Below are 24,903 nucleotides of genomic sequence, written 5' to 3'. Positions count from 1 at the left end.
AAATTCTACTCTTATGGGATCTAAAGACTGCCAGCTATTACATGATAGAACATCTGTTGAGCCACAGAATGACAAATATTGCAGACTCCAAGCAAAGAGGATGCTGTGAAGCTTGGACTTGCTGTGCTTGCTGCTGTAAAAGAGTTCTCAGCTTTGGACACATCTGCCCTGGATAAGTTTGTCCAAGTTTAAATCCAAGGGCTTTAAATAGTGTAGTTGCCTGTGAGCTCCCTACTGTGTTCCCATGCTTCCCCTGGGATGTTTCCTTTGGACTAGTATTGGTGATGTCGAAGTGCTTCAGAGATTTCAGTTAGTATTTGATACTCTTGCTTATGAGATCACATCAAAGTAGCCTTCACTTTGAGCTAGTCTGTCTGAGAGTTCAAGAGACAACTAGAAAATAACAAATTCCCCATCCTTTCAGCAGAAGATTCACAAGATATTGCTACTTTTCTTTGTTGTGATATTTTACCTTCCTATTTTACTTGAACTTTCATCGTCCACACTCGTATGTGTGCTTTATATATTTATTTATTGAGAGAGGGAGTGGGGATAACTGGAATAAGAATAACTAACAGGGAAGAATGGAAGGAATCCTATTGTAGAACTGCTGAAAAGAATGAGAAGAATTGCTATTTTACACCTACTTGCAAAATTTCTGTAAACTATAATTTGAGCTTACTAATGGAGCTCAATTTCTACCAGGATTTCTTTGATTCAATCAGCACAGTTTTGTCCATACTGGTGGCTGAGTGTGGTGTCGTAAAATTGTAAACAGAAAATAAAAGAGCAAACATCTAATGAAAAATAAGAAAGGGAATTGGGAGATGAGGACCTGGAGTGTGAGATGGACGTGGCCAGCACTAGAATGTAGCACCCATGAATTTTAGTACTGGTGAAAGTAATAAAATTTTATGAAGATGAGCTTGTCGTGGTATGTACCACAGCTCTATAAACCAGTCTGGACCCTGTGATTAAACTGGCTTCAACTGGAAAAGACACCTCCATGACTGGAAGGTAACCTAAAACTGGGTGGCAATCAAAACAGCAACTAACTAGCTGGGTTCCTTAGGGATTGTACAGACCGGCAGGGTTTGGCTAATGTTTTGTTGAGTTTATATAAAGGTGAGCAGGTGCAAGACCAGCAGAGTTGTACCAAATCTGTATCTGTCAAGTGGTTTAGGCGGGGTTAAAATTTTGATAAGAATTAGTCTCCAATCTCTTACTAATGCGTTAAGTTTGAGTTCAAAGTAGATATAACTTTGTGAAGTATCAAAATCAAGCAAGGGAAACTGAAAAGAGTATACCATTAAATCAAAGGGAGTTCAAGTTCACATCAATAGAGTTTACCAAGTTAAGGGACTCTAATCTTGCTTTTCTAGCCATAGTTTGGGATCGGAAGTTCAGATCCTTAGAAATGTAGTGCACATTACAACATTTTTAACTCGTGCATAAACCAGAAGGCATCAAATATGGGATTAAATTATCTCCATGGCCAACCATCATAGTCTCGTAACTTTAAGAAGGTTTTCTAGTTCCAAACCATCTGTATTTTCAATGATAACATCTTCAACCTTCTTTTCTTGAACTCTGTAGTTCTGTATCCTAGGTTCACTTTTACCATTTGCAGAGGTCTCATTCTTCAGAAAACAGAACTGATCAATCTCATGTTTGGGCTGGCATCAAGAGTTAAATACATAGTATTTGTTTTAATGTATTAGTGGACGGGTTAAATTCCCAGTTTTTTCTTTTTCTTTTTCTTTTCCCTTTGAATTATATTTTGGGGGTCTAACTGAATTACTGAACCATTCACCCATGCCAGTATAATATGAAATAAAGAATAAGAATTTACAATCATTCCTTTCTCATTCCCTATCATCTTTCGAGGAAGTGGAAAGTTTCTGTAAGTAATTTTTCTTAGGGAAAGGGCCATATCATAGTAGTCTTGAACCATAGAAAATGATCAGAAAACCATCTCTGCTTTTTATAATTTGGATATCACATATTGTGTTGAATGGTGACCTTCTTTAGCAATGAAATAGGAGATTTGTCCACGTACGATGAAATATCAATGATCATATCAATGCGTTAATCATGGCTTGAAGAAGCTGAGAAAAACACTGAAAAGGCCTACCTACAGTATATCTTTTCAATATTCGTTTATAAAGCCATTAGAAGCAGTTCGTTGACAATAGTTTACATACATATATACAGAAGCTAACCCAAAATAATCTTCTTCTTTTTTTTATATATATATGGAACCCATAAGAATCTTTTTGTTTTTATACTTCAACTCCTGCAAAATTGAGTCAAGTCGGTGTTGGGGTGGTTAGTAGCTTCATCATGAAATTGAACTGGATATTTGGTGAGGTCTTGGGTTCGGGCCAGTTTGCTCGTTCTGGCACCTTTATACATTTGAATCCCTGGCCTTTATACAAATGTGTAGCAGCAGGGTTATTCACATCGCAGTGGAGTGCCATGGCATGGCAACCCCAGCTCCCTGCTTGTCCCTCTGCTGCTGCTACAAGCCTCTTTGCTATCCCTCTACGCCGATCCCTCTCCCGAACTGCAACATTTGAGATGTATGCAATGCCAGTCCTGAGAAAATTGTTTAATGTCCCAGGTGAGAAAGATATCCAGTTAAAGAACACAGACTTAGCCACTTGTATGATCGAAAAGTATTCTGGTTTTTTTTTGTGTTTTGGGGGGGCGGATTCCTGCCATGTCAGCTGCCAAATATTGGAATCCTCTAATAATAGGAATACAAGCATGTTCCATTTGACAACGTTTTTAGTTCCATTTTTTTTTCTCCCCCTGAACAGAAAACTGTTCGTTGTTTTGTTGATCACGGATCCTCTCCAGTCACTTGGAAGTACTGATGAAACAAACCATTTGAGAAAAAGAAAAAAAAAAAAAACCTTTGTTTCAACAATACTTGGTTTTTTAGGATAAATGAAAAATATATTAACGAAGCACAACGAATGTTTTCCCCAAAAAAAAATAAAAAGGAAAAAACATGGAAGAATACAAGGAGAAAGCTCCACAACAAAACAACAACTAACCTACAGCCTAATCAAGCTGAAGGGAAACCACACAAAGAGGAACAAAGGACATAATCAGACCCAAACAACCAATCACCTGTATATAAAGTTGACTTTCTTCCCATGAGGATTATAGGGAGGAATGGGGGGAATCACCCAACTTCCACTTTGATTCTTGGAAGATAAAGAAAGACTCCCCCGATCCAAAAATCCACCATTAGATCGAAAAACTCCCCTGCCATTGACGTCAAAAGCACTATCATCCGCATTAAGTGGAGTGGTCACCATGTCCCCATTAGGATCATCAATTGGAACATCATGTGCCAACTCGGATTGGGGATCCAAAGTTGGCACAGGATATTCATCAATACTTTCAAGTGATTGGAGAGAAGTTGCGCCTGTTTTTGTTGATATTAAAAATACGTGTTTCATAAAAATGTAAAATTTTCAATTTGATTCCAAGGTTTGAAAACCCAACCCAACACAAAATTTTTCAACCTCAGTTGAAGCCCACCTTGGGCCAAACTTAGGCTAGGATCTCAAAAAGCCCGAACTTGATCCATGTGGGCTTAGCCAGGCACAAAGCCTAGGAGAGAGAGAGAAATTTGTATGGCATAAGAGGTTTGGCAGAGAGAGAGACAGAGAATCGGAGATAAGGTTGGATGGTTTTAAAGTAAAATAACATAACTACCCTTTATTTTTCCATGTGCAAAAGTGCATCACTTAAAGACTTTTTTTTTTTTTTTTTTGGGGGGGGGGGGGGGCGCAACACTTAAAGCGTAAGCACGTACCAAAAAAAAGTATGATCAAAACAAATTTTTATTTGAAAAAACATGCTCCTTTTTGTTTCCCAAAAATAAAACAGTTTTTCAAAATAAAGGTATTATCAAACATGTATTGTGTAACAAATGTTCTTCTGCTTTTTCAAAACAGGAAAACAGTTTTTCCCAAACATTATCAAACAGAGCCTTAACTTTTTTTTTCTTTTTTATTATTATTATTATTTTTTTTGGTGGGGGGGGGGGGGGGGGGTTGGTTGTGCAGGCAAACATGTGTACATGCATGAACATTAAATGACAGAAGTCTTAAACATATATATCACATTAGACACTTGATATATTTTCATTAGGAATGGAGTATCATGTAAACATGTCAATCCTACTAAAAGTCAATGTCTAATTTTGGTAATAATAAATTAATAGGGACAGACCATGATAGACAGAGTGAATCTATTGTGGTTCAGCAATTACTCTCTCCTTCTTCCATTGTTCTCTTCTCTCCTCTCTCTTCTACTTTGCAGGTACTGGTTACAGATCCTGGTTCTCTTACATGGTAGCAGAGCTGTAACCAGTACTTGTCTTATCCATGATATCTAGTTTGAGAGTCTTACAAGGTTCCCTAGTTTGTGGTGTACAATCACCTATGTTGTGCATTTCTATTTGTGAAACCATAGTTGATAGGAGAAGAAGAACTACGGTTTCAATGAAGATTGTATTTATATGAAGATCATACCTAAATTGATTCCCATGCTGCTTCGATTTTAGGTGAAGAACTAGAGTCTGAAAACCACAATACAGTGTGTGAACGAATACTTTGATTTTCCTTTCGGTAAATGATTTGTTGCTTCTTCTCTGCTTAAACTTTTGGGTATCGTTTGCTACTATGTGCTGCTTTTCTTCTGCTGATCGTAGGAGAAAACCATATTTGTTTTGTCATTGTTGGTATTCCAGCGTTAAAGCTCGTTTTTGTTCCTCTAACAGCCAGGGGTTTATTTGCTCTCCCTGTTTACACCAGGGAACATCGAGTAACAAAAAAACTAGGGTTACAAGGTCCTCTTCCGAGAGAGGTATCTTCAATAGCGACTATAGTGGTAATCTCAGAGGAAGATACAGTGCTTTCTGTCGTTCTGCCTTGGTTGCCACCCCCAACCCTTGTTATTGCTGTTATTGGAGAAAATTTGCTCAGATTTGTTTATATCTGGCCTATCTGGGATCTTATTAGCGGCTGCTTTTAATTATGGGATTTATGTGATGCTGGTTATTGCCGCCATGTGATGGTAGATTATCCTTTATTGCATCCTCTACATTATCTGTCCACGTGTAATGGTACACGTGAGGAGGAGAATGAAGATTATTATATTATTTGCTCATGTCATCAGCTGAAAATTATTATTTTTTTGTTTGTGTCATCTACTCATGTCCTCGGCAACAATTTTATCTATGAAGATTAGTTCTTTATGGTGTTCAGCAGCAATGCAATTTATCAGTGGTCCACAACAACCTTATGCTGTCTGGTTCACAACAGCCTTATGTTGTTTGGTCCTCAGCAACCTGATGCTGCTACTTGGTCCCCACTGATGGTCCACAGAAACTCGATGCTGCTACTTGGTTTCTGTAAATAAAACCAGATTTAATGGAGAAGATGAAGAAGAAGAGAAGTGGCTGTAAGCCTGTAATCCTTTGGGGAGAACTATCGAATGATAAATTGTTCTCCTCTCTTCACCAATATTATTAATAATAGGGTAGAGCTAACACACAAGAGAAATTCCCAAACTGCCCCTCACTAACAAATCTCATTTTCTAGTTACTGTTCGCGACACTGTTCACGTGAACAGTACCCAAAGCACATTAACACTCCCCCTCAAGCTGGAGCATAGATGTTAATCATGCCCAACTTGTTACAAATATAATCAATTCTCACACTTCCCAAGGACTTGGTAAAAATATCAGCAAGTTGCTCCCCTGTACGAACATGTTGTGGAGCAATAAAACCTTCTTGTAGTTTCTCTCGAACAAAATGGCAATCAACCTCTATATGCTTTGTCCTCTCATGAAACACAGGATTGGAAGCTATATGGATAGCCGCTTGATTATCACACCACAGCTGTATAGGTAACTCCTTCGTAAATTTCAACTCAGTCAACAACTGCTTCATCCACATCAGCTCGCAAGTAACTTGTGTCATAGCCCGATACTCTGCCTCTGCACTAGATCTTGCTACTACTGGCTGTTTCTTGCTCTTCCAGGACACCAAATTTCCCCCCCACAAAGACACAATATCCAGTGGTAGACCTCCTATCCACAGGAGAACCAGCCCAATCAGCATCACAAAATCCCTCAACACGTCCATGACCATGATCAGTGTAGAGTAGACCATGACCTAGAGCTTTCTTGAGGTATCTCAGAATTCAAATCACAACATCCCAATGTGACGTCCTAGGAGAGGACAGAAATTGACTTACTACACTAACCGGAAATGCAATATCCGGTCGAGTCACAGTGAGACAATTTAATTTTTCAACAAGTCTTCTATATTTTTCCGGATCATCAAGAGCATCACCACTATCAGTTGTCAACTTCAAATTTGGGTCCATTAGAGTATCCAAAGGTTTAGACCCAAGCATACCTGTTTCGGAAAGCAAGTCAAGAACATATTTCCTCTGGGAGAGAGAAATACCTTTACTAGACTGAGCTACCTCAACTCCAAGAAAGTACTTCAACTTACCAAGATCCTTGGTCTGAAATTTACACCGCAAATGTAACTTAAGTTGCTTAATGCCTTCAACATTATCACCAGTGATGACTATATCATCTACATATACCACCAAAAATACCCTGCCATCCTTGCTATGCCGGTAGAACACCGAATGATCACTGCCACACCGAGTCATCCCAAATTCCAGAATAACATCTGAAAATCTCCCAAACCAGGCCCTGGGAGATTGTTTTAAACCATACAACGACTTCTTAAGTTTGCACACTAAACCAGACTCCCCCTGAGCAACAAAACCAAGAGGTTGCTCCATATAAACCTCCTCATGGAGATCACCATGAAGATAAGCATTCTTCACGTCCAACTGAAAAAGAAGCCAATGATGGAATACGGCAAGAGAGATCAAAAGACGAATAGATGCAAGCTTGGCAACAGGGGAAAAGGTATCAAGATAATCAACTCCATAAACCTATGTATAACCTTTAGCAACTAAGCGTGCCTTCAAACGAGCCAAAGAACCATCAGGGTTCACTTTAACCACATATACCCACCGACAACTAACAGCCTTCTTGCCAGTAGGTAACGGTACCAAGTCCCAAGTGTGATTTTCAGCCAAGGCAGCCAATTGCTCCTTTATAGCTGTCCTCGAGCCAGAGTGGGATAATGTCTCTGAAACAGACTTAGGGGTAGGAGAAGACTCAACAGTAGAGAGACAAGCAGTAAAGTTAACAAATAAGCCTGTATAAGAAACAAAATGAGACAAAGGATGTTGAGTACAACCACGAACACCCTTACGAAAAGTAATGGGAATATCAAAATCAGAAGAAGGAATACTTAACTGAGGAGTAGGATCCGCAGGCGAAGTTGAAGTTGGAGGAACAGTAGAGATTGGGGGTGCTGTATCATCTCGAGGACGCCGAACAAATGTAAACCGAACAAGAGGACGGGCAGGCTGAACAGGAGGAGGCGGAGGTGGCAGAGACAGAGCAGCAACCAGTTGACCATGGGAAATAGTACGTTGCACCACATATAAAGGAAGATCCTCATGCAATTCCGAGGAAACAAAAGATGTATCATCATAAGCAGTGGACTCAAAAAAGTTAACATTAGTAGAGACAAAGTACTTTCGAAGAACTGGTGAATAACACCGATAACCTTTTTGAGTGCGTGAATAACCCAAGAAAATACATTTAATAGCCCGGGGATCTAATTTGGACAGACCTGGACGATGGTCACGGATAAAGCAAACACACCCAAAAATTCTAGGTGGTAAAACAAAGAGAGGTTCAGTAGGAAATAAAAGAGAATGAGGAATCTCACCTTATAACACATAAGATGGCATACGATTTATAAGGAAACAGGCAGTCAAGACAGCATCAGCCCAAAAGATTTTTGGTACTTTCATCTAAAAAAGAATTGAACGGGTCACTTCCATTAAATGTCTATTCTTCCGTTCAGCTACACAATTTTGTTGGGGTGTATTTGAACAAGAAGACTGGTGCAACATGCCACGGTCAGCCATAAAAGAATTAAATGGAGCAGAAAAATATTCAAGGGCATTATCACTACTTAAAACACAAATATTCTTATTAAACTGAGTCTGAATTTCAGTAACAAATGCACGAAAAATGGCAAATAGCTCAGAACGACTTTTCATTAAATAAATCCAAGTGACTCAAGAATATTCATTGACAAAAGTAACAAAATATTTAAATCCCATCTTAGAAATAACAGGGCAAGGCCCCCATACATCAGAATACACTAAAGAAAAAGGGTACGCATACCGTTTATTGACTCTGGGGGGATAACTCACACGGTGGAGCTTTCCAAACTGACATGACTCACACTCTAAACTAGAAAGGGAACTAAAACGAGGATCCAACTTCTGTAAACTCTGCAAAGGCGGATGGCCCAGCCGACAATGAACTTGGTGTGGAGACAAAACACTGGAATAAGCAACTGAAGGAGAGTCTTCAAGATGATACAACCCCCCTTGCTCACGTCCCCTACCAAGCATCTTCTTCGTTATAAGATCCTGAAAAACACAGGAATCAGGATAAAAGGTCACTGAACAATTGTAGGCTTTAGTAATTTTACTAACAGAACCATCTGTTTCACATCCGAACTAATGGGCAGCAATGCATTTAACTTTTAACTTCAAACATTTGTTTATAATCGGCAAAATATTGGCTCAACGGACGTCCCTTCCTATCAGCACGATAGAACTCCTATGACAGCTCATATATACGGGATAGATTATTCTGTTCAGAATACAAAACATGTAAGTAATCCCATAACCCCTTTACAGTATCTATGTGAGTCACTAAGTCAACAATCGGTGAATCCATACTATTCAATATCTGTCCCAAAATGCGTGCATCTACAATTTCCCACGCTTCATCATCCTCTGGTTTGGCCTTTGTAAGATGTTTTTGTTGGCCACAACCAGTCAAAACAACCCACACAATTCTCTTCCATTGCTGGAAATTACTTACCCCTTCCAATCTCTTCTCTGTAATAGATTTGGAAGAGCCCGAAACAACCTCAGAGATAACACCTTTAGAATCTTCAGTTGGGTCACCCATCTCGATCAAGCAGACCGATGCAGAAATTCACCAACAACTAATAAAAACTGAGAAAAAGTGATGAACCAGCAAGCAAACACAATCGCCAATAGCCAACGAAAAATTCAGAGATCGATTTTAGAACAAAAAATCGATGCAATCTCAATATCCAACAAGGATCGATTCAGGGAAAACCTTACAAAGAACCTTCAAACCACCAAAAAAATGAACTGAAATCGAAAAATAATCACCTTCCAAAACCCTGAATTGATATCAAGCAATCACCACAAAATCGAGACTAGGTTCCTTTATATAATCATGAACCAGTCTCAGCAAACTCCACCAAAACGCAGCATAGGGTGCTACAGCCCCTTCAAACTGTGGTCACGAAAACCTTCAAACGTGAAGCCTTCAAAACCGCAACACTGTCTTGATCAATTTGAGAGTAATCGAGTAGGTCCTAGGATGTAGAATCGACTCCTAAGATCCTAGCTCTGATACCATGTAAATAAAACCAGATTTAATGGAGAAGATGGAGAGGAAGAAGATGAAGAAGAAGAGAAGTGGTTGTAATCCTTTGGGGAGAACTATCGAATGATAAATTGTTCTCCCCTCTTTACCAATATTATTAATAATAGGGTAGAGCTAACATACAAGAGAAATTCCCAAACAGCCCCTCACTAACAACTCTCATCTTCTAGTTACTGTTCACGTGAACAGTGTACGGTACTGTTCAAGACACTGTTCACATGAACAGTACCCAAAGCACATTAACAGTTTCCAACAGCCTTATGTTGTTACTTGGTTCACAGTAACCTATACTGCACTTTTACCTGGTTCGCAGCAACATATGATGCAACTTTATCTATGACCTCTATTCGGGGTTCATAAGTACATCGATATTTGCACTTTTATTTCTCTTTTTTGTGAAGCTTACTACCTGCCTTCTTTGTGAAGGGCTCACGATGTTGCTGATATAATATTTTAGATTGTGGATTGCTGTTCTCTACTGCATATTTTGTTCGTTGTTGGTTGGATTTATTAGACACAGATTTTTCTCTACTATTGCTGATGATGATTGGTGTGCTTGAGTTGATATTGCTACCTCCATGCTCACTGGTGTCAATGACTGCTATATATGTTCAAGACTCGTGTTGCTTTTAATGTCTATTCATGTTGTTTCAAGCTGGAGCCTTTTTATTTATATACTCCAGCTTGAGAAGTGTTAAGATATGTACCGCACATTTTCTTTTTGGGTGAATAAAAAATTCATTACCAAAAGAAAGAAAAGGGGGGGGGGGGGAAAGAATACAAACAAGCGCGAACCAATTACAAAGCTCTTCCAAAAAAGGCAAGAGCTAGCAAAAGAAGGGCAAAGACCCCCAACAAACAAACCAACTCGCTAAAGAAAAGGAAAACTCATGGACAGCAAGCGACACCCAAGGTAGCCTCGGCGATCATACTCTATCCCGGGTCCAAAGTCACACGGCCAAAAACATGATCACAAATATCCGAGCTTAGAGGCAAAACCTTCTCCGGGCAAGGAAGGGAGTAGGCTATGTAGGGACGATTCTTAGGGTAGGGACGGGAGCTGGGGTTGCGACGGTGAAAGACTCGAAGGGGAGGCGGAGCAATAGGATGGGCCACACTAGGGATGGCAAGGAGAGGAGGATTAAAATGATGGGCCGAAAGGAACGAATTTACAGGCCCATTTGGCCCAGCGGAGATAGCCAAGGAAGGGAGGGAGGTGGGCCTAGGCATAGAGGGAAGAGGGAGAAGCGCAGGGGCCACAGAGGGTCCTACAAGAGAAGAAACTCAAGGGGAAGAAGGTTTAGAGGATAATAAGGCTTTCTTTTGCTTTTTGAGGAAATTGGAAATCCCCATATTCAAAAGCACAAGACAGGAGGAGGGGGAAACATTGATGGAAGGATCGTCAGAGGGATCAAGGGGCCAGGGGAGAAAACGATTTTGACCAGAAGGAAGAGCAGGGATGGCAGGGTCGATAGAGAGGTCAGGCGAAGAGCCCAAGGGGAGAAAACGATTTTGACCAGCGGTCCTTAGGCTAGCAGAGACCATCGGACAGGAGCTAGCAACAGGCTGGTGACTGGAGGGGGAAGAGGAGGCGGAGACACGGCGGTGGGTATGCTTTTGAGACCACTGCCCGCGGCGGCCACGAGAAGGGGGAGAAAAGGGGGCTCCGTCACCAAGGGAGGTAACGATGGCTCCGTCACTAGGGGCGTTTGCAGGGGTGAGAGGATTTGGATGAGCGATAGGGCCAAGAGGAGCGAGAGAGGGTTGGGGATTGGTTTTAGTAGTAAGGAAAAAGGGAGGAGAAGATTGGGACTCACATTTGCTCAACACATGGCCAAATACTTTGCAGGGAGCACAATAGGGGGGAGACCAATCAAAGCTCACAGATTGTTGGAAAGAAAACCCCTTCGACACATATTCTTGCAAAGGCAAGCCTACTTCTTTGTTCTTCCATCTAAGAATAGAAGCTTCCCAAGGACAGAACCCACCACACTGAGGCCATCCTCACACCAGAAGTGGAGCGGTAGCCCTGGCAGAGAGACCCAGAGAAGGATTGAGCTGAGGTTGAGCTTGTTGAGCTGAAGGTATCGATCCCATTGTTTGAGGAAAATTGGTTTCCTGCCAACATTCCAAGGACCCCCTTCAAGAACACGAGATTTGTCAAGCTCATCTGAAAATTTGAAGATGAAAAAGCCGTTATCAAGCAACTAAGTCTCAACTAAACCCAGTAGTTTCCATTGCTTGGAAAGGGAGTTTCTGACTATGGAGAAGGGAGCACGGCTACCAATAAAATGCCTAACAAGGCATGTTTCCCATTTGCGAGCTTCATTGACCAGGAGGATAGAATCATACTGGGCAATCTTGGTGGAACCAAGAAAGGTGGGGGGAACAAAGTGCAAACGATGGCCATCTCCAGAAGGAGACTTTGAGTTGCCAAAAAGGGAGGACCAAGAAAGGCCAGGGGTTAGGGGACCAGCACAGGCGTGGGGGGAGGTAGGAGAAGATGGGAGAGTGGGGAGGGGAGTGTTAGAAATCATGTAATAGGGGTAGTTTAGGAACTAGTTCTATCACTAGTTGCCTTATTATGTAATTCTTCTTTATTTCTTTATTTCCCTTTTACCTCCCTAGGGAGGTGGATGTAATTCCATATTACTTGTGATTAATGAATATATGGTGAATGGAGAAGTCTCTGCAAACACAATCGATTACAGCCCAAACACTTTCTTCTCTCTTCTGTCTCCTCTTGCTATTTCTTACTCCTCCAATCTCTTCCTTCTCCCTTCTTATTTCTTAAACCTAGAATCTAACTTGGTACCAGAGCTTTAGGTTTGAGAGTCCTATCATCTTCCTTTCCTTATTCTTTTCCCTCTCTTTGAGATCCTAGAACTCAAAGGATCTCAAGGAAGAGGTTCCTATGCAAACCTCTTGCTGAAGAGATATGAAATAGGTCTTCTACAATCTATTTAGGTGATTGAAGATGGTCTTCGAACCACTGTGAAGCTCCATTGAAGCTGTATTGAAGGTTTCCGCCAGCTGCTGCTTGCAAGCCATGTCCTTCTCTTTCTCGGCAGTTTTTTGGAGCTTGGAATAGTTCAATAGGATCGTACAAGGGTCCTTTCTATGCTCCAAGTGTGCTTCCTTGATGGATGAAGGCACTGTTGAAGCATAACTCAGTTTCGTTGGACTGCTATTCTGCCCAGATTTCCGCCAGTTGCAGGTTTAAACTATGTCTCAGCTCCATTTCAGCATGGGTTTGGCTGTTGGAGCAGCCCACTAGGATCGTATAGGGGTCCTATTTCTGGCCTTTGTGTTTCCCATTGATGGATGAGACTTTCCTTTTAGCAGTACTCAGTTTTGTGGTGATTCTTTCCTGCCCAGGTAAACCCGATACTGCTGTATCTCTTTTGTTCTTACATTTAGGATATATTGGGCTTCTTGTTTAGTTGAGAGGTGATTATGACTACATCTTGGAGCTTGTGTAAGCTGTTCTTACTCTTTGAAGAGTGTGAGGCCTGATGTTTTAATGCACTTGAAGTGTTTGATTTAAGTCCTCTTAGACATTTGCTGCTAGGACTGCTTCGGCAGGTGCTATCCTAGGCTGTTTGTAGGACTTCTTGCTTGTTTGGGTTGAGTGTGTACTCCCCACTTGCCTTTGGTGCTATTGTTTATTGTTGGTATCCATCATGGGTGATTCGGATACATCTGTGCTTGGTACTGCTGATTCTCAGCCTCCCACTATTGTCCCTCAGTTGGCTTATGAGAGTACTCATCAACAGATTTCTTTTGTGAAACTTGATGGTACTAATTACCTGGATTGGTCACACTCTGTGAGACTTTCTCTCAGGAGTAAGGGAAAGCTTGGATATATAACAGGTGCTATCAAGGCTCCCACAGCTGGTTCACCGGCCTTTGATAAATGGGAGACCGAAAATTCTACTGTTATGACCTGGTTGATCTTCTCCATGAAACCCGAGATTGGGAGAAGATTTATAAGGAAGAAACCGCCAAAGCTATTTGGGACAATGTCTCTGTGGCCTTTGACAGAGTGGGTGACACTGCCAAGGTCTATCAGCTCTATCAACGAATCCACTGATTGAAACAGGGTGACAGCACTATTTCTGAGTACTACAGTGCGTTCCTTAGTCTTGTGGAAGAGTATGATTATTACAAAGACCTTCATTTGACCAACCCAGAGGATGAAGCCAAGGTGTATCTGACTCTTGAAAAAGAGCCTGTCTTCTCTTTGCTTAGTGGTTTGAACTCTAACTATGAGCCAATTAGACTCCAGCTGTTGGGCCGGTCTCCCTTTCCCTCTTTTAGTGAACTCTGTAGTTACTTACAGAGTGAAGAGACCAGGCGACTTACTATGGCACCACCACCAGCACCATCTGAGAGGTCAGCCCTCAATTCTAGTTCTGTTCGAGACACCCGTGGAGGTGGTAGAGGCCTAGGGCCTAAGCGTGAGGAAGCTAGTACTGTGGAGACCGTTGGTGCCAGTGGAGTTGGGCGAGACAGATTTAAATGTGATCATTGTGGTCGCACTGGACACACCAAGGATAGGTGTTGGTCTCTCCATGGTCGTCCTCCTGGTATGCGTGGTCGTGGTGGCCGTAGAGGGGGAGCTCGGGCTCATTCCGCAGAGGCAACTGATGCTGATGCCCCACAGGATGACTCCACCTTTATGGATGCAGTGGTTCGCAGGGTTGTGTCATAGTTGAGCACATCTTCTACATCTAGTATGGCTGGATCCTCATCATCCTCAACCTTGCAGGTCTCCACCTCAACTTCCACTGCCGCCCAGCCCAGTCTTGGGTCATTGACTCGGGTGCCACGGACCACATGACTGGTACGTCTCATTATTATGATTCCTATACCATTTGTTCTGGTAAGGACAAGGTTAGGGTAGCTGATGGCTCCCTTTCCACCATATCTGGTAAGGGTAATATCCCTATGACATCATCTATTTCACTTTCTTCTGTTCTTCATGTCCCTAACCTTACTCTGAATCTTCTATCTTGAGTCACCTGACTAAATCTCTCAACTGCTGTGTCACATTTTTTCCTTCTCACTGTCTTTTTCAGGATTTGGTGACGAAGAAGATTATTGGTAGTGGACGTGAGGAGAAAGGCCTCTACTTTTTTGATCCGTTTTTGCCCACAGCTCATTCCTATGTGTGTAGCCGAAATGATAGTAGTTCTGTGGATTCTGTTATGTTATGGCATCGCCGTCTTGGCCATCCATCTTTTGTTGTAATGAGGAAACAGTTGCCTCACTTATTTTCATCTATTGCCTCTTCTCATGTTTTTCAATGTGAAACCTGTATGTTTGCCAAACATTGTAGGTCTTCATATCCTTATCATGGTAATAGAACTGTTGCTCCTTTTCATATTGTGCATACTGATGTGTGGGGTCCTTCCCCTACTACTTCTTTATTTGGCTATCGTTACTTTGTGTCATTTATTGATGATTTTTCCCGTGCCACATGGATTGTACTTTTGAAGCATAAGAGTGATGTTTGTGATGCCTTTCAGAATTTTTACCAAGTGATTCTTACCCAATTTGAGACCCGCATCAAATTTTTGCGTTCTGATAAAAGGGGAGAGTACATGTTTGGTGGCCTTCAAGCCTTCTTTACTACTTATGGCATTATCCATCAGCTAGCGTGTGTTGACACGCCCCAACAAAATGGGGTTGCTGAGAGGAAAAATCGCCATCTCCTAGAGGTCACCCGTAGTCTCTTGCTGGGCATGCATGTCCCCAAGACCTTTTGGTCTGCGGCTCTTCTAACCGCCTCCTTTCTCATCAACCGTATGCCTACCAAGCTTCTTAACTACAAATCTCCCTTGGATATCTTATCTCCTAAGGCCTCTGTCTTTTCTCTTCCTCCTAGAGTCTTTGGTTGTGTTTGTTATGTGCATGTTAATAAATCTGCTCGCACTAAACTTGATCCCAAAGCTCTTAAGTATCTCTTTCTTGGGTATTCTTCTACTACCAAGGGGTACAGGTGTTATCATCCTTCTTCCCGCCGAAGTTTCATTTCCAAGGATGTTACCTTCCTTGAATCTGTCCCTTTCTTTGTTCCTTCTCAGCATCCTCTTCAGGGGGAGAATTGTGGGAGTGAACAGGCTACTGATGATTTCTTCCTTTCTCCTCTACCTACATCTCCTTTTCTGCTTGACATTGGAAAACACAGGACTGTGGATGTGGTTGAGATTAATGATCAACTAGGGGGGAATACATATTTGGTTGTTGAAAGTGGCTCTGGTAAGGAGAAGGATTACCACCTTACATACAAAAAAGGTGAAAACTTGCATAATACGAGAAAGATGATCTACCAAGAGTCCTCTTTAGATCCAGATCCACATCCTAAGATTCATCCTCCTCAATCAGGTGACATTTCTTCTCCCCCATCTGATTTGGATCTTCCTATTGCTATTAGGAAAGGGAAAAGAACTTGTACTAATCCTATATCCCAGTTTGTTTCCTATGATGCAATTTCTCCTACAAGCCTTGCCTTTATTACTGCTCTCTCTACTGCTTCCATTCCCAAGAATGTCATTGATGCTAATTCTGACCCAAAGTGGAGCCAAGCCATGTCCGAGGAGATGATGGCACTTGAGAAGAATGGAACTTGGCAACTTGTTAACCTTCCCAAGGGACGTGTCCCAGTTGGATGCAGATGGGTCTACACAATCAAGTATAAATCCGATGGCAGTATTGAGAGATACAAAGCAAGGTTGGTGGCCAAGGGGTACAGCCAAGTCTATGGAATTGATTACCAGGAGACATTTGCCCCTGTGGCCAAGCAAACTCCATAAGAGTTCTTTATCCTTAGTTGCCAACAAAGATTGGCCTTTATATCAGTTGGATGTGAAGAATGCCTTCCTTCATGGTGATTTGGAAGAGGAAGTATACATGCAAACTCCACCAGGCTTCACGATGCCCTCGGCTGAAGGGAAAGTGTGTCTCCTTAAGAAGGCTCTATATGGTCTCAAACAGTCACCAAAGGCATGGTTTGAGCGCTTCCGACAGGCCATTCTGAAGAATGGATATTTCCAGAGCCAAGCTGATCATACTCTCTTTACCAAGCGGAGTAATGGTACTATCACAGCTCTCATTGTCTATGTTGATGATATCGTGGTCACCGGAGATGATACAGCGGAGATAGGTAAATTGAAGAGCTACCTGGCACAGCAATTTGAGATCAAAGATCTGGGTCCCTTGAAGTACTTCTTAGGAATGAAGTATCAAGGACCAAGAAAGGGATCAACATAAGTCAGAGGAGGTTTATTCTTGACCTGTTGACAGAGACAGGGATGTTAGGCTGCAAACCAGCTAGCTCTCCTATTGAGCAGAATCACAAACTAAGAGAGGATTGTGGTCCTTCTCTTGTTGATGCAGGGAAGTATCAAAGGCTAGTGGGGAAACTTATCTATCTCTCTATGACTCGGCCAGATATCTCTTATGCAGTGGGAGTTGTTAGTCAATTCATGCATGCTCCCAAGAGTGGCCATTTGGATGCTGTGTATCGCATTCTAAGGTATTTGAAGTCCTCTCCTGGGAAAGGACTGTTGTATGCCAGGCACAACCACTTGAGAGTGGAAGGTTTCACAGATGCCGATTGGGCTGGTTCCATTACACACAGGAGATCTACCTCCGGCTATCGTACCTTTGTGGGAGGTAACTTAGTCACATGGAGGAGCAAGAAACAGCATGTTGTGGCCAGATCTAGTGCCGAGGCAGAATTTAGAGCTATGGCACATGGAGTGTGTGAGCTCATCTGGCTGAAAACACTTGTTCAAGAACTGGGGTTTGACACTGAAGGGCCCATGAGACTGTACTGTGACAACAAGGCTGCCATCAGTATTGCCCATAACCTTTTGCAACATGACCGGACTAAACACATTGAGGTTGATAGGCCTTTCATCAAGGAGAAGATAGAATCTGGCTGTATTTGTACTCCTTTTGTGAAGACTAGTGATCAGTTGGCAGATATCTTCACCAAAGCTCTTAGCTCTCCTCAGTTTAGTTCCTTCCTAAGCAAGCTAGGAATGCATGATATATATTCTCCAGCTTGAGGGGGAGTGTTAGAAGTCATGTAATAGGGGTAGTTTAGGAACTCGTTCTATCACTAGTTGCCTTATTATGTAATTCTTCTTTATTTCTTTATTTCTTTATTTCCCTTTTACCTCCCTAGGGAGGTGGATGTAATTCCATATTACTTGTGATTAATGAATATATGGTGAATGGAGAAGTCTCTCCAAACACAATCGATTACAGCCCAAACACTTTCTTCTCTCTTCTCTCTCCTCTTGGTATCTTCTTCCTCCTCCAATCTCTTCCTTCTCCCTTCTTATTTCCTAAACCTAGAATCTAACTGGGAGGGCCTCGGGTGGCGGCGGTGCCATCCCAGGAAGGTCGGACACGAGAGACTTCAGTTCATCTCACTTTTTCCTCCTCCTCAGTGAACATGTGGAAAAAACTGGATACTATTATTATTAGAGTTACCAAATGCAAACTTTCAGAACTTCAAAAGAGCTTATTTTGGCTTTACTTTTATGAATGGTTTGTACACACCTATGTATGACACATTAGGTGTTAGTAATCAGTCACAATAGGGGGAGTATCCCTATCATGGTATAGGTTGGCTTAATTAGTTTAGTTAGTAGTTGATTGTGAATCTAATTCTTAGTTTTGTCCTCTTGTAATTAAACACCGACTCGTAGTAGGATTCCAGTCTAATTGGTTTTGGAATTATAAATAAACAGGTACAGACCACGATACTACGATAGACAAAGACTAAATCTATCGTGATTCAGCAATTGCACTCTCCTTCTTCCATTTTTCTCTCTCTTCTACTTTGCAGGTACTGGTTATAGATCCTGATTTCGCTACATAGTAAGAAACCTTAAAATTTGAAATTCTCTTGGGAATGTCTCGAGACACTTGGTATTTTGTATGTATAGCAAAATTGATCAGATTTCAAAGTGTTGAAAATTCAAAAACAGCTAGAAATCAAAACCATTTCTCTGATGCTGTCAATTGAAGCTTGATCTTATTGGGAATCCAACAGCCATGGTTCAAGATCTCGGTCGCAACAGGCAGCTTTGACTGAGATATCTCGGTATCACAGGTTTCTGGTATGAAACCATAGGCCGATACGAAAATGTAACAAGTTTTGGTTGGTTTCGACATGTTTCAACCAGGTTTCGGTCATAACCTTGGTTTTGACCCAAACCTGGTTGGACCACCTATATAAAGTTACCTATTTAGATTGAAACTTTATGTTTCGAGTTTCATCAAGTTTCGACAGAAAGGTGCTGATTTCGCAAGTTTCGAGTTTTGCCCAAATTTTTACTTTTTGGCCAAAATACTTCATCTAACACCTTTTTTCTCGCACTCTCCTACAAAATCAACCTTGCTAGACAGTGGATTTGCTGCTTGAAGCTTAAAGGTAATAGTATTTTTTTTTCCTAAATCCAATTTTTTTAGTACAATATTCTAGTAACATGGTAGATTGTTTCAATAACGTTAGCCTTTTCGTTCATATTTAAGTATGCATCATCGTTTACCATCACCTAACAAAATCTTTAATGCTCTTATGCAAGTGAATGGTGGTTGCAATAAGGAAGAGACACCCAATCTGACCAAGATAGCAGTTCAAGTGCTTTACCAGACATGTTCCACCACTGGGTGTGAGTGTAATTGGAGTACATTCAACTTCATATACTCCAAGAGGAAAAACCGATTGAGTGCTAAGCGGCTTGGGGACTTGGTCTATGTGCAATATAATACGAGATTGAGAGAGGAGCACATACGCCTTGGCATGAAGAACGATACAAGCCCAATCGAGTTGGCCAAAATCTTCCAGGTGGAAGAAGATGAGGAGAATCCCCTATATGAGTGAGTCAAGGATCTTACCAAAGATAAAAAAGAGTGGGTCAGGGATCGAGGTGAGCCTATGTTAGATGAGGCTAGGGGCCAGCTCAACAACTAGATTGCTTAACAAATGGGTGGTGACATCGAGAAATATATGACGGTAGATGGCAAAGTTCACTCACAGACCTTCCCCGATTTAGAGCCATGATGGTGGTGTTGCGTATGATGATGGTGATAGATTAGCAGCATTACGAGAGAAGGAGGACCAGATGATTCAGGATCTGGAGCTAGAGCCACAGAGATTCACAAGGGAGACTCAGTTCACTCATGCCACACAAGATGGGGATCACGGTGCACATATCGGGAGAGGCTACACTCAAGGTCCACGTAGGCGGTTCAAACCTGAGGAGGAGGCAGCTGGGATGGGCATGTTTATATCGAGCTTGTCTGGCACAATGGAAGCCATGAATTTGGGGACGAGTAGAGAATCTGAGCATTGGCTTGCGCCATTCTTCATAGAAGAGAGCCCCAGTCCAGCACATCATGGTGATAGTGGCTTCAAGAGCGTCGGATCAGCATCACATGCTGGGGCGGACTATATAGTGGATATGCTGGTGGACCATCCTTTGAGAGCACTGGTTCATTTGGGTATGGGGGTGGCCATGGTGGATCTTCTGCTTCATTTGGATAAGAGGGTGATATAAGTGCTGGGTCATTTTTTGTCGACTGGATCTTCAAGTATCTAGCCCAACCATGTGCGCTAGCTCCACCGTCTTTTAGTCTCGGTGAGCCATTCCCAAGGTTGGGATACATCGGACATGTTGATGATGGGGCTTATAAGTGGGTAGTAATGGACTATCAGAACAATTGGGCCCAAAACACGTCATAGGATACATATGTGTTGCATTTTGAGGAGCGGCTACGACATCTTCAGTGGTACGCAACTCGTGGATTGGACCCGCCAAGAAACTCCCTATGGAATTGAGTTGTGAGTGTTGTATCATGTATGCTTGTTTTTCCATTCTAATGTATGTTTTGATTGTTTTAATAGTTTATTTACATTTTCAGTTGCTAAATTATATGTAAACTAAGTGTTTATAATAAGGGTAGTGTACAACATCATTCAAAGTACACTAGCAAAATTGGGTAACAACCACAAGTACCATTTGAGTGTTCTTTTTCTGAAACTAATTTCATGGATTAGGTTTAAATGTCAAACATAGGCAGCACAGAAAAAACCAGGGCAAAAACCCACTTTCTAGACCTCGAAACCAAGGTTTCGAGTTGGCCTGGAAAAAATAACCGAAACCTGCCATATCTCAGTTTCAGGCATGACCGAAACCGACCATTTCGAACCTTGCCAGCAGCACAGCCAACAATACAACTCACATCAATCAGTCAATTCCTCTAAACCCAAGCAAATATGCATGGGAAATCCAAAAGAATGGATATAATATCATTCCATTTCGAAAAAAGCATATACATACATATATATATATATATACACAAGGCTCCCTCTAGTGCAAGGTCTGGGAGGGGCAAATGTATGCACCTTACCCTCTGCCTCGCAAGAGAGGCTGTTTCCAAGTTTCGAACCTGCAACCAACAGGTTGCAATAAGCGCAACTTAACCATTGCACCCAAGGTTTTAAGATTTGATTTCGCCCCTGGTTTCGCCAGGCCACGAAACCGAGCTCTGCCAAGATCATGACGAGATGGTGTATTTTTTCTTGTCTTGACTCGGTTGTGGGTTTCGGTGGCTATATCACCAAGATAGGTCTTGAAACATGACATCCACCCTATTTTAGGCCTTCTAAACAAAATAGAAACATTAGTTTTTACAAATTCAAGCCCAAAATGGTACTTTGACTTCGGACCCTAGGTTGGTAGTCTATGGCATACGTGAGCTCTACTTTAGGCTATTCCACACAATATTCAAAACACATAATTAGAGTAGAGGTGTAAAACAACTTAATTAAGCATTAGGAATTAAAAAACATCAAACCATAAACCATTTAAGCATTAGGCATCATATTCATAATCATACATGGTGATGGTTCAACGGTTTGTTAATAATTGTTAGAAACTTGGAAAGAGATGTAGATTAAACAAATACAAGTGTAAGTGTGTAACAAGTCCTACCATTTGAGAGTACTTAGTATAAACCATGTTTTTTTCAAATTTTTTTTTTTTGCAAGAAAATCGTTTTATTTACAGAAAAATAATTCGGCCTCCGTCAATCCATAGATCGGTGGACATAGTATCACATATAAAAACTACATAGTCAACAAACAAGCATAGATCATGTTTCTATGAAAAAAATGGTTTTTGAGAAGTATTTTTTTGCCTAAAACTATTCTTAAGATGTAATGCAGCTCCCTCTCTGGATGTTGAAGCTTCAATCTTGAATCTACAAGCTTTAATCTTCAGTTGAAGTGAGATTTGCCAAAAAATAAAAGCACCAAAACCCTTCTTCTCTGTGTTTTTCCTTCACAGCAGACCGAGAGAGGCGAGATTTCGAGATGAGGTCGAAATCTCGCCAAGAGTGTGTCTTTTATATAGTTGGGTTTGGTCTGGGTCGACCAAGTCGAACTGAGATCTTGACCGAGATATTGATGCTATTCTGTATCGCCTACCGTCTTGAGACTTGACAAGACCAAAACATTTTCGAGATCTCTTTGATATATATATTGAAAGAACATGAAAGGATGACATTACATGAAAATAGTTTAAGTTTTCTGTCTCAGCAAAGGATAGAGATCCATTATATCCACCATATGAATTATTGAACACCTGGTCCGATGAATTATGAATCCTTGATTGGGAACATTCAATTGGAAAACAGCCTACAGCATGTTGAACGTAAAAATGGATGTCACTGTTTTCAGTCAAGCTCTCTTAGGAGATAGAAGAGACTGAAAGGCTTTCTTCAGGAAGAGGAAGTAACATAGCTTGGAGCAAGAGTATATAGGATGTTGGTGGGATATAGAAACTTCAAAGGGACTTCTTTTTTGGGAAAAAAAAGAAAGATAAACAAAGTATAACCTAGTGGATTGGAATGAGGTGTGCAAATTAAAACTCGAAGGCCCACATATTCTTTGCTTCCGGCAACCATATCCAGGCCTGCGCGATTCTTTAATGAGAAACTGTATGGAGGAAAGTAATAGAATGGAAACATGGAACCCTATATTGGTCTTGGGAGCCGAGGACGGTGTTTCCGTCCCCATGAAGTCTTGTAACAATGTGATTTTCTGAACAAACATTAAGGTGGCTTGTCATAACAAGGTGTGGGAAGATGATTATTGTGGAAGCTAAGGCTTGGTGACCTTTTATCAAAACATATACCATGTTGTTCAAGAAAATAATTAACCTATCAGTCACTACATTAACCAGTAGAGAATAGAATGGAATAGAACCCTCACTTTAGAAGAGCTCTTAATTTGTGGATCCCCCTTGGAAAGTTGCAGGCATAATTTACGGGTTTGAAATAAAGAAAATAAGTAATTATTTTGATGAAGACTCTCTACCGACTGCTCAACTATAGAGGGGAGGTCCCATCACTGATAAATAAGATTTGACATTTATTTAACATACCCTTGTTCCTCCCTAGAGTTCAGGGTTTCCCAGGGCTTCTACGGTTCTACCTCAACATGGAGTTGGCAACTGAAAAACTTCAAAAGACAAAAGTAAATCTAGCAAACAGATGCACTATATATGAAACAGATTTGGTTGCCAGATCACCGGAGCATCAGATTTCTACTTTCCTATGGTCTTTGATGTGTCACTAAAGCCATAAGAAGTATTTCCTCTTGGCCTTATGTTCTACTAGTTAAAAAGGAAGTTTAGTGGAAAATGGTTCCTGATACAGTTTATCGGGGCCTGTGGAAGGAAAGAGAATTTCAGAGGTGGGATGGCGTTTAAAGTGGCCAGCTAGTACACCTTTTTGTATCCACTAGGGACATTTCTTCCATTCCGTTAATTGGTATCAGTTAGTATAGCTTAAAAGAAAGAAGAAAGGAGAAAAGGAAAGCCTGCGTGCAGAATGGATAACCACATCTCCTGACAGTTTAACCATAGAGCTATTATCTGCCTCTACTCAACCAAGTTTCAGCTATAGATAAATTGTTTGAGATCTCAACCAGAAAGATATCGTGTCCATGCCCCATTTAAGACTGTGTCTTAACAGTGTAAAGAGATGGATGGAGTGAAGGACATGAAAGCTCAATCACAAATTGGACAAAACATGTCATACCGAAGACAGAGACAGAGCAGAAATGATTACCAGCAGGAAAATAATTTTGAATCAAGAATGCCCCAATAAAGAAAGGTAAGATCAGACAAACATGTAAGATTTCCGTCAAAGATAAACGACAGTGAGTTTATGTTTCCAAAGAGAGTCAAGAAAAGAAAGAAGATAACTCACCTTCTCTGGCGGAGTGGTCCTCTGCGAGGAAGGAAGTCAGCGGCAGTGTCAACGGTTAATATCCCAGCCACATATCCCTTATTCAAGCTGAATTTTCCTTTGAAATCTCCAGCTTTGAAGTCCTCCGTACCGCAGAAGAAGTTATCATCATCAACGGAGCCACCAATAACCGCAACGAGACATGTCCTTTCACAATCAGTGGGAATAGAGAACCCCGATACCATGGCCATCAATCGGTCAACTCTGAGAACCAAATCTAAAGGGAAGGAGTAGTCGGGGAAGAAGGAGCTACAGTGAGTCTCGGCCACTTCCCAACAATCCTCCAATCGTGCCTCCCGAACAACAATCTCGGGACAGACCGTCGTCGGAAACAATTCAACGGCTTGACTGGCTCTGGAAACTCCTACACCGACAAGTTGGTCAACTCATTCAAGAGGGAATATAGATTACAGCAGCAGCTGTAGGGTAGACCACATAAGACATTGCCTTTTTTTTTTTCTTCCTCAAATCTTGCAGAAATTTTATACCGAATTGTTTAGATTCATATACCTCGAGGAGTTCCCAACTTCAGCATAAAAATGAAACAAATAATAAGAAGAAGAAGAAGAAGAAAAAATGATCGAGGAGATCCGTGAGAGGAAGGGTAAATTGGTGGCATCATTTGAGGAAAAAAAAAGAAGAAGAGAGAAATCGTACGAAGAATTTAGATATACCTTGGGATTGAGGGGAAATGCAGAGACAGGATGATCCAGAGGTTGGCCCATCATCCGCAGAGCTTCCTGGGAAAGGAAGCAGCTTCCTGAAGTGGGGAGAGGTTGTTTTGGTGAGATTGGTTATGTTGGAGTTTCTTAATGTGGGAAATGGAGATGCAGAGATACCCAATGGTACGGTTCTCATTTCTGATGAGAAATCTGATGGCCGAGGCGTCGAGAGAGAAAGAGAGACTGGAGCTGAGGAAAAGAATAAACAGATTC

The 24,903-nt window shown here is 41.4% G+C and overlaps 2 protein-coding genes across 4 annotated transcripts in view; one reads left to right on the top strand and one right to left on the bottom strand.

The window, feature by feature from the left end:
* The window catches only part of LOC122655839 (phosphoglucomutase-like), a 54,553-nt gene extending 54,076 nt beyond the window's left edge, over nt 1–477 (top strand). For all 3 annotated transcript variants that reach the window (XM_043850200.1, XM_043850201.1, XM_043850202.1), the window contains one exon: nt 85–477. In XM_043850200.1, the coding sequence (XP_043706135.1) occupies nt 85–192 (108 nt within the window). In that variant the 3' untranslated portion in view covers nt 193–477. The remainder of the gene's footprint in view (nt 1–84) is intronic.
* A 1,807-nt stretch (nt 478–2,284) lies between these two features.
* Nucleotides 2,285–24,827, bottom strand: LOC122655841. Its single transcript, XM_043850203.1, has 3 exons — nt 24,648–24,827; nt 23,930–24,334; nt 2,285–2,598 (listed from the first exon to the last, which is right to left on the bottom strand). Exons 1-3 carry the CDS (start codon nt 24,824–24,826, stop codon nt 2,310–2,312), a joined length of 873 nt encoding a protein of 290 aa, XP_043706138.1. The 5' UTR covers nt 24,827; the 3' UTR covers nt 2,285–2,309.
* Nucleotides 24,828–24,903: the final 76 nt, after the last annotated feature.

This window comes from Telopea speciosissima, chromosome 3, assembly GCF_018873765.1.
Source record: "Telopea speciosissima isolate NSW1024214 ecotype Mountain lineage chromosome 3, Tspe_v1, whole genome shotgun sequence".
NCBI classification, from domain to species: domain Eukaryota; kingdom Viridiplantae; phylum Streptophyta; class Magnoliopsida; order Proteales; family Proteaceae; genus Telopea; species Telopea speciosissima.
This window is presented reverse-complemented; position numbering and strand designations above follow the sequence as displayed.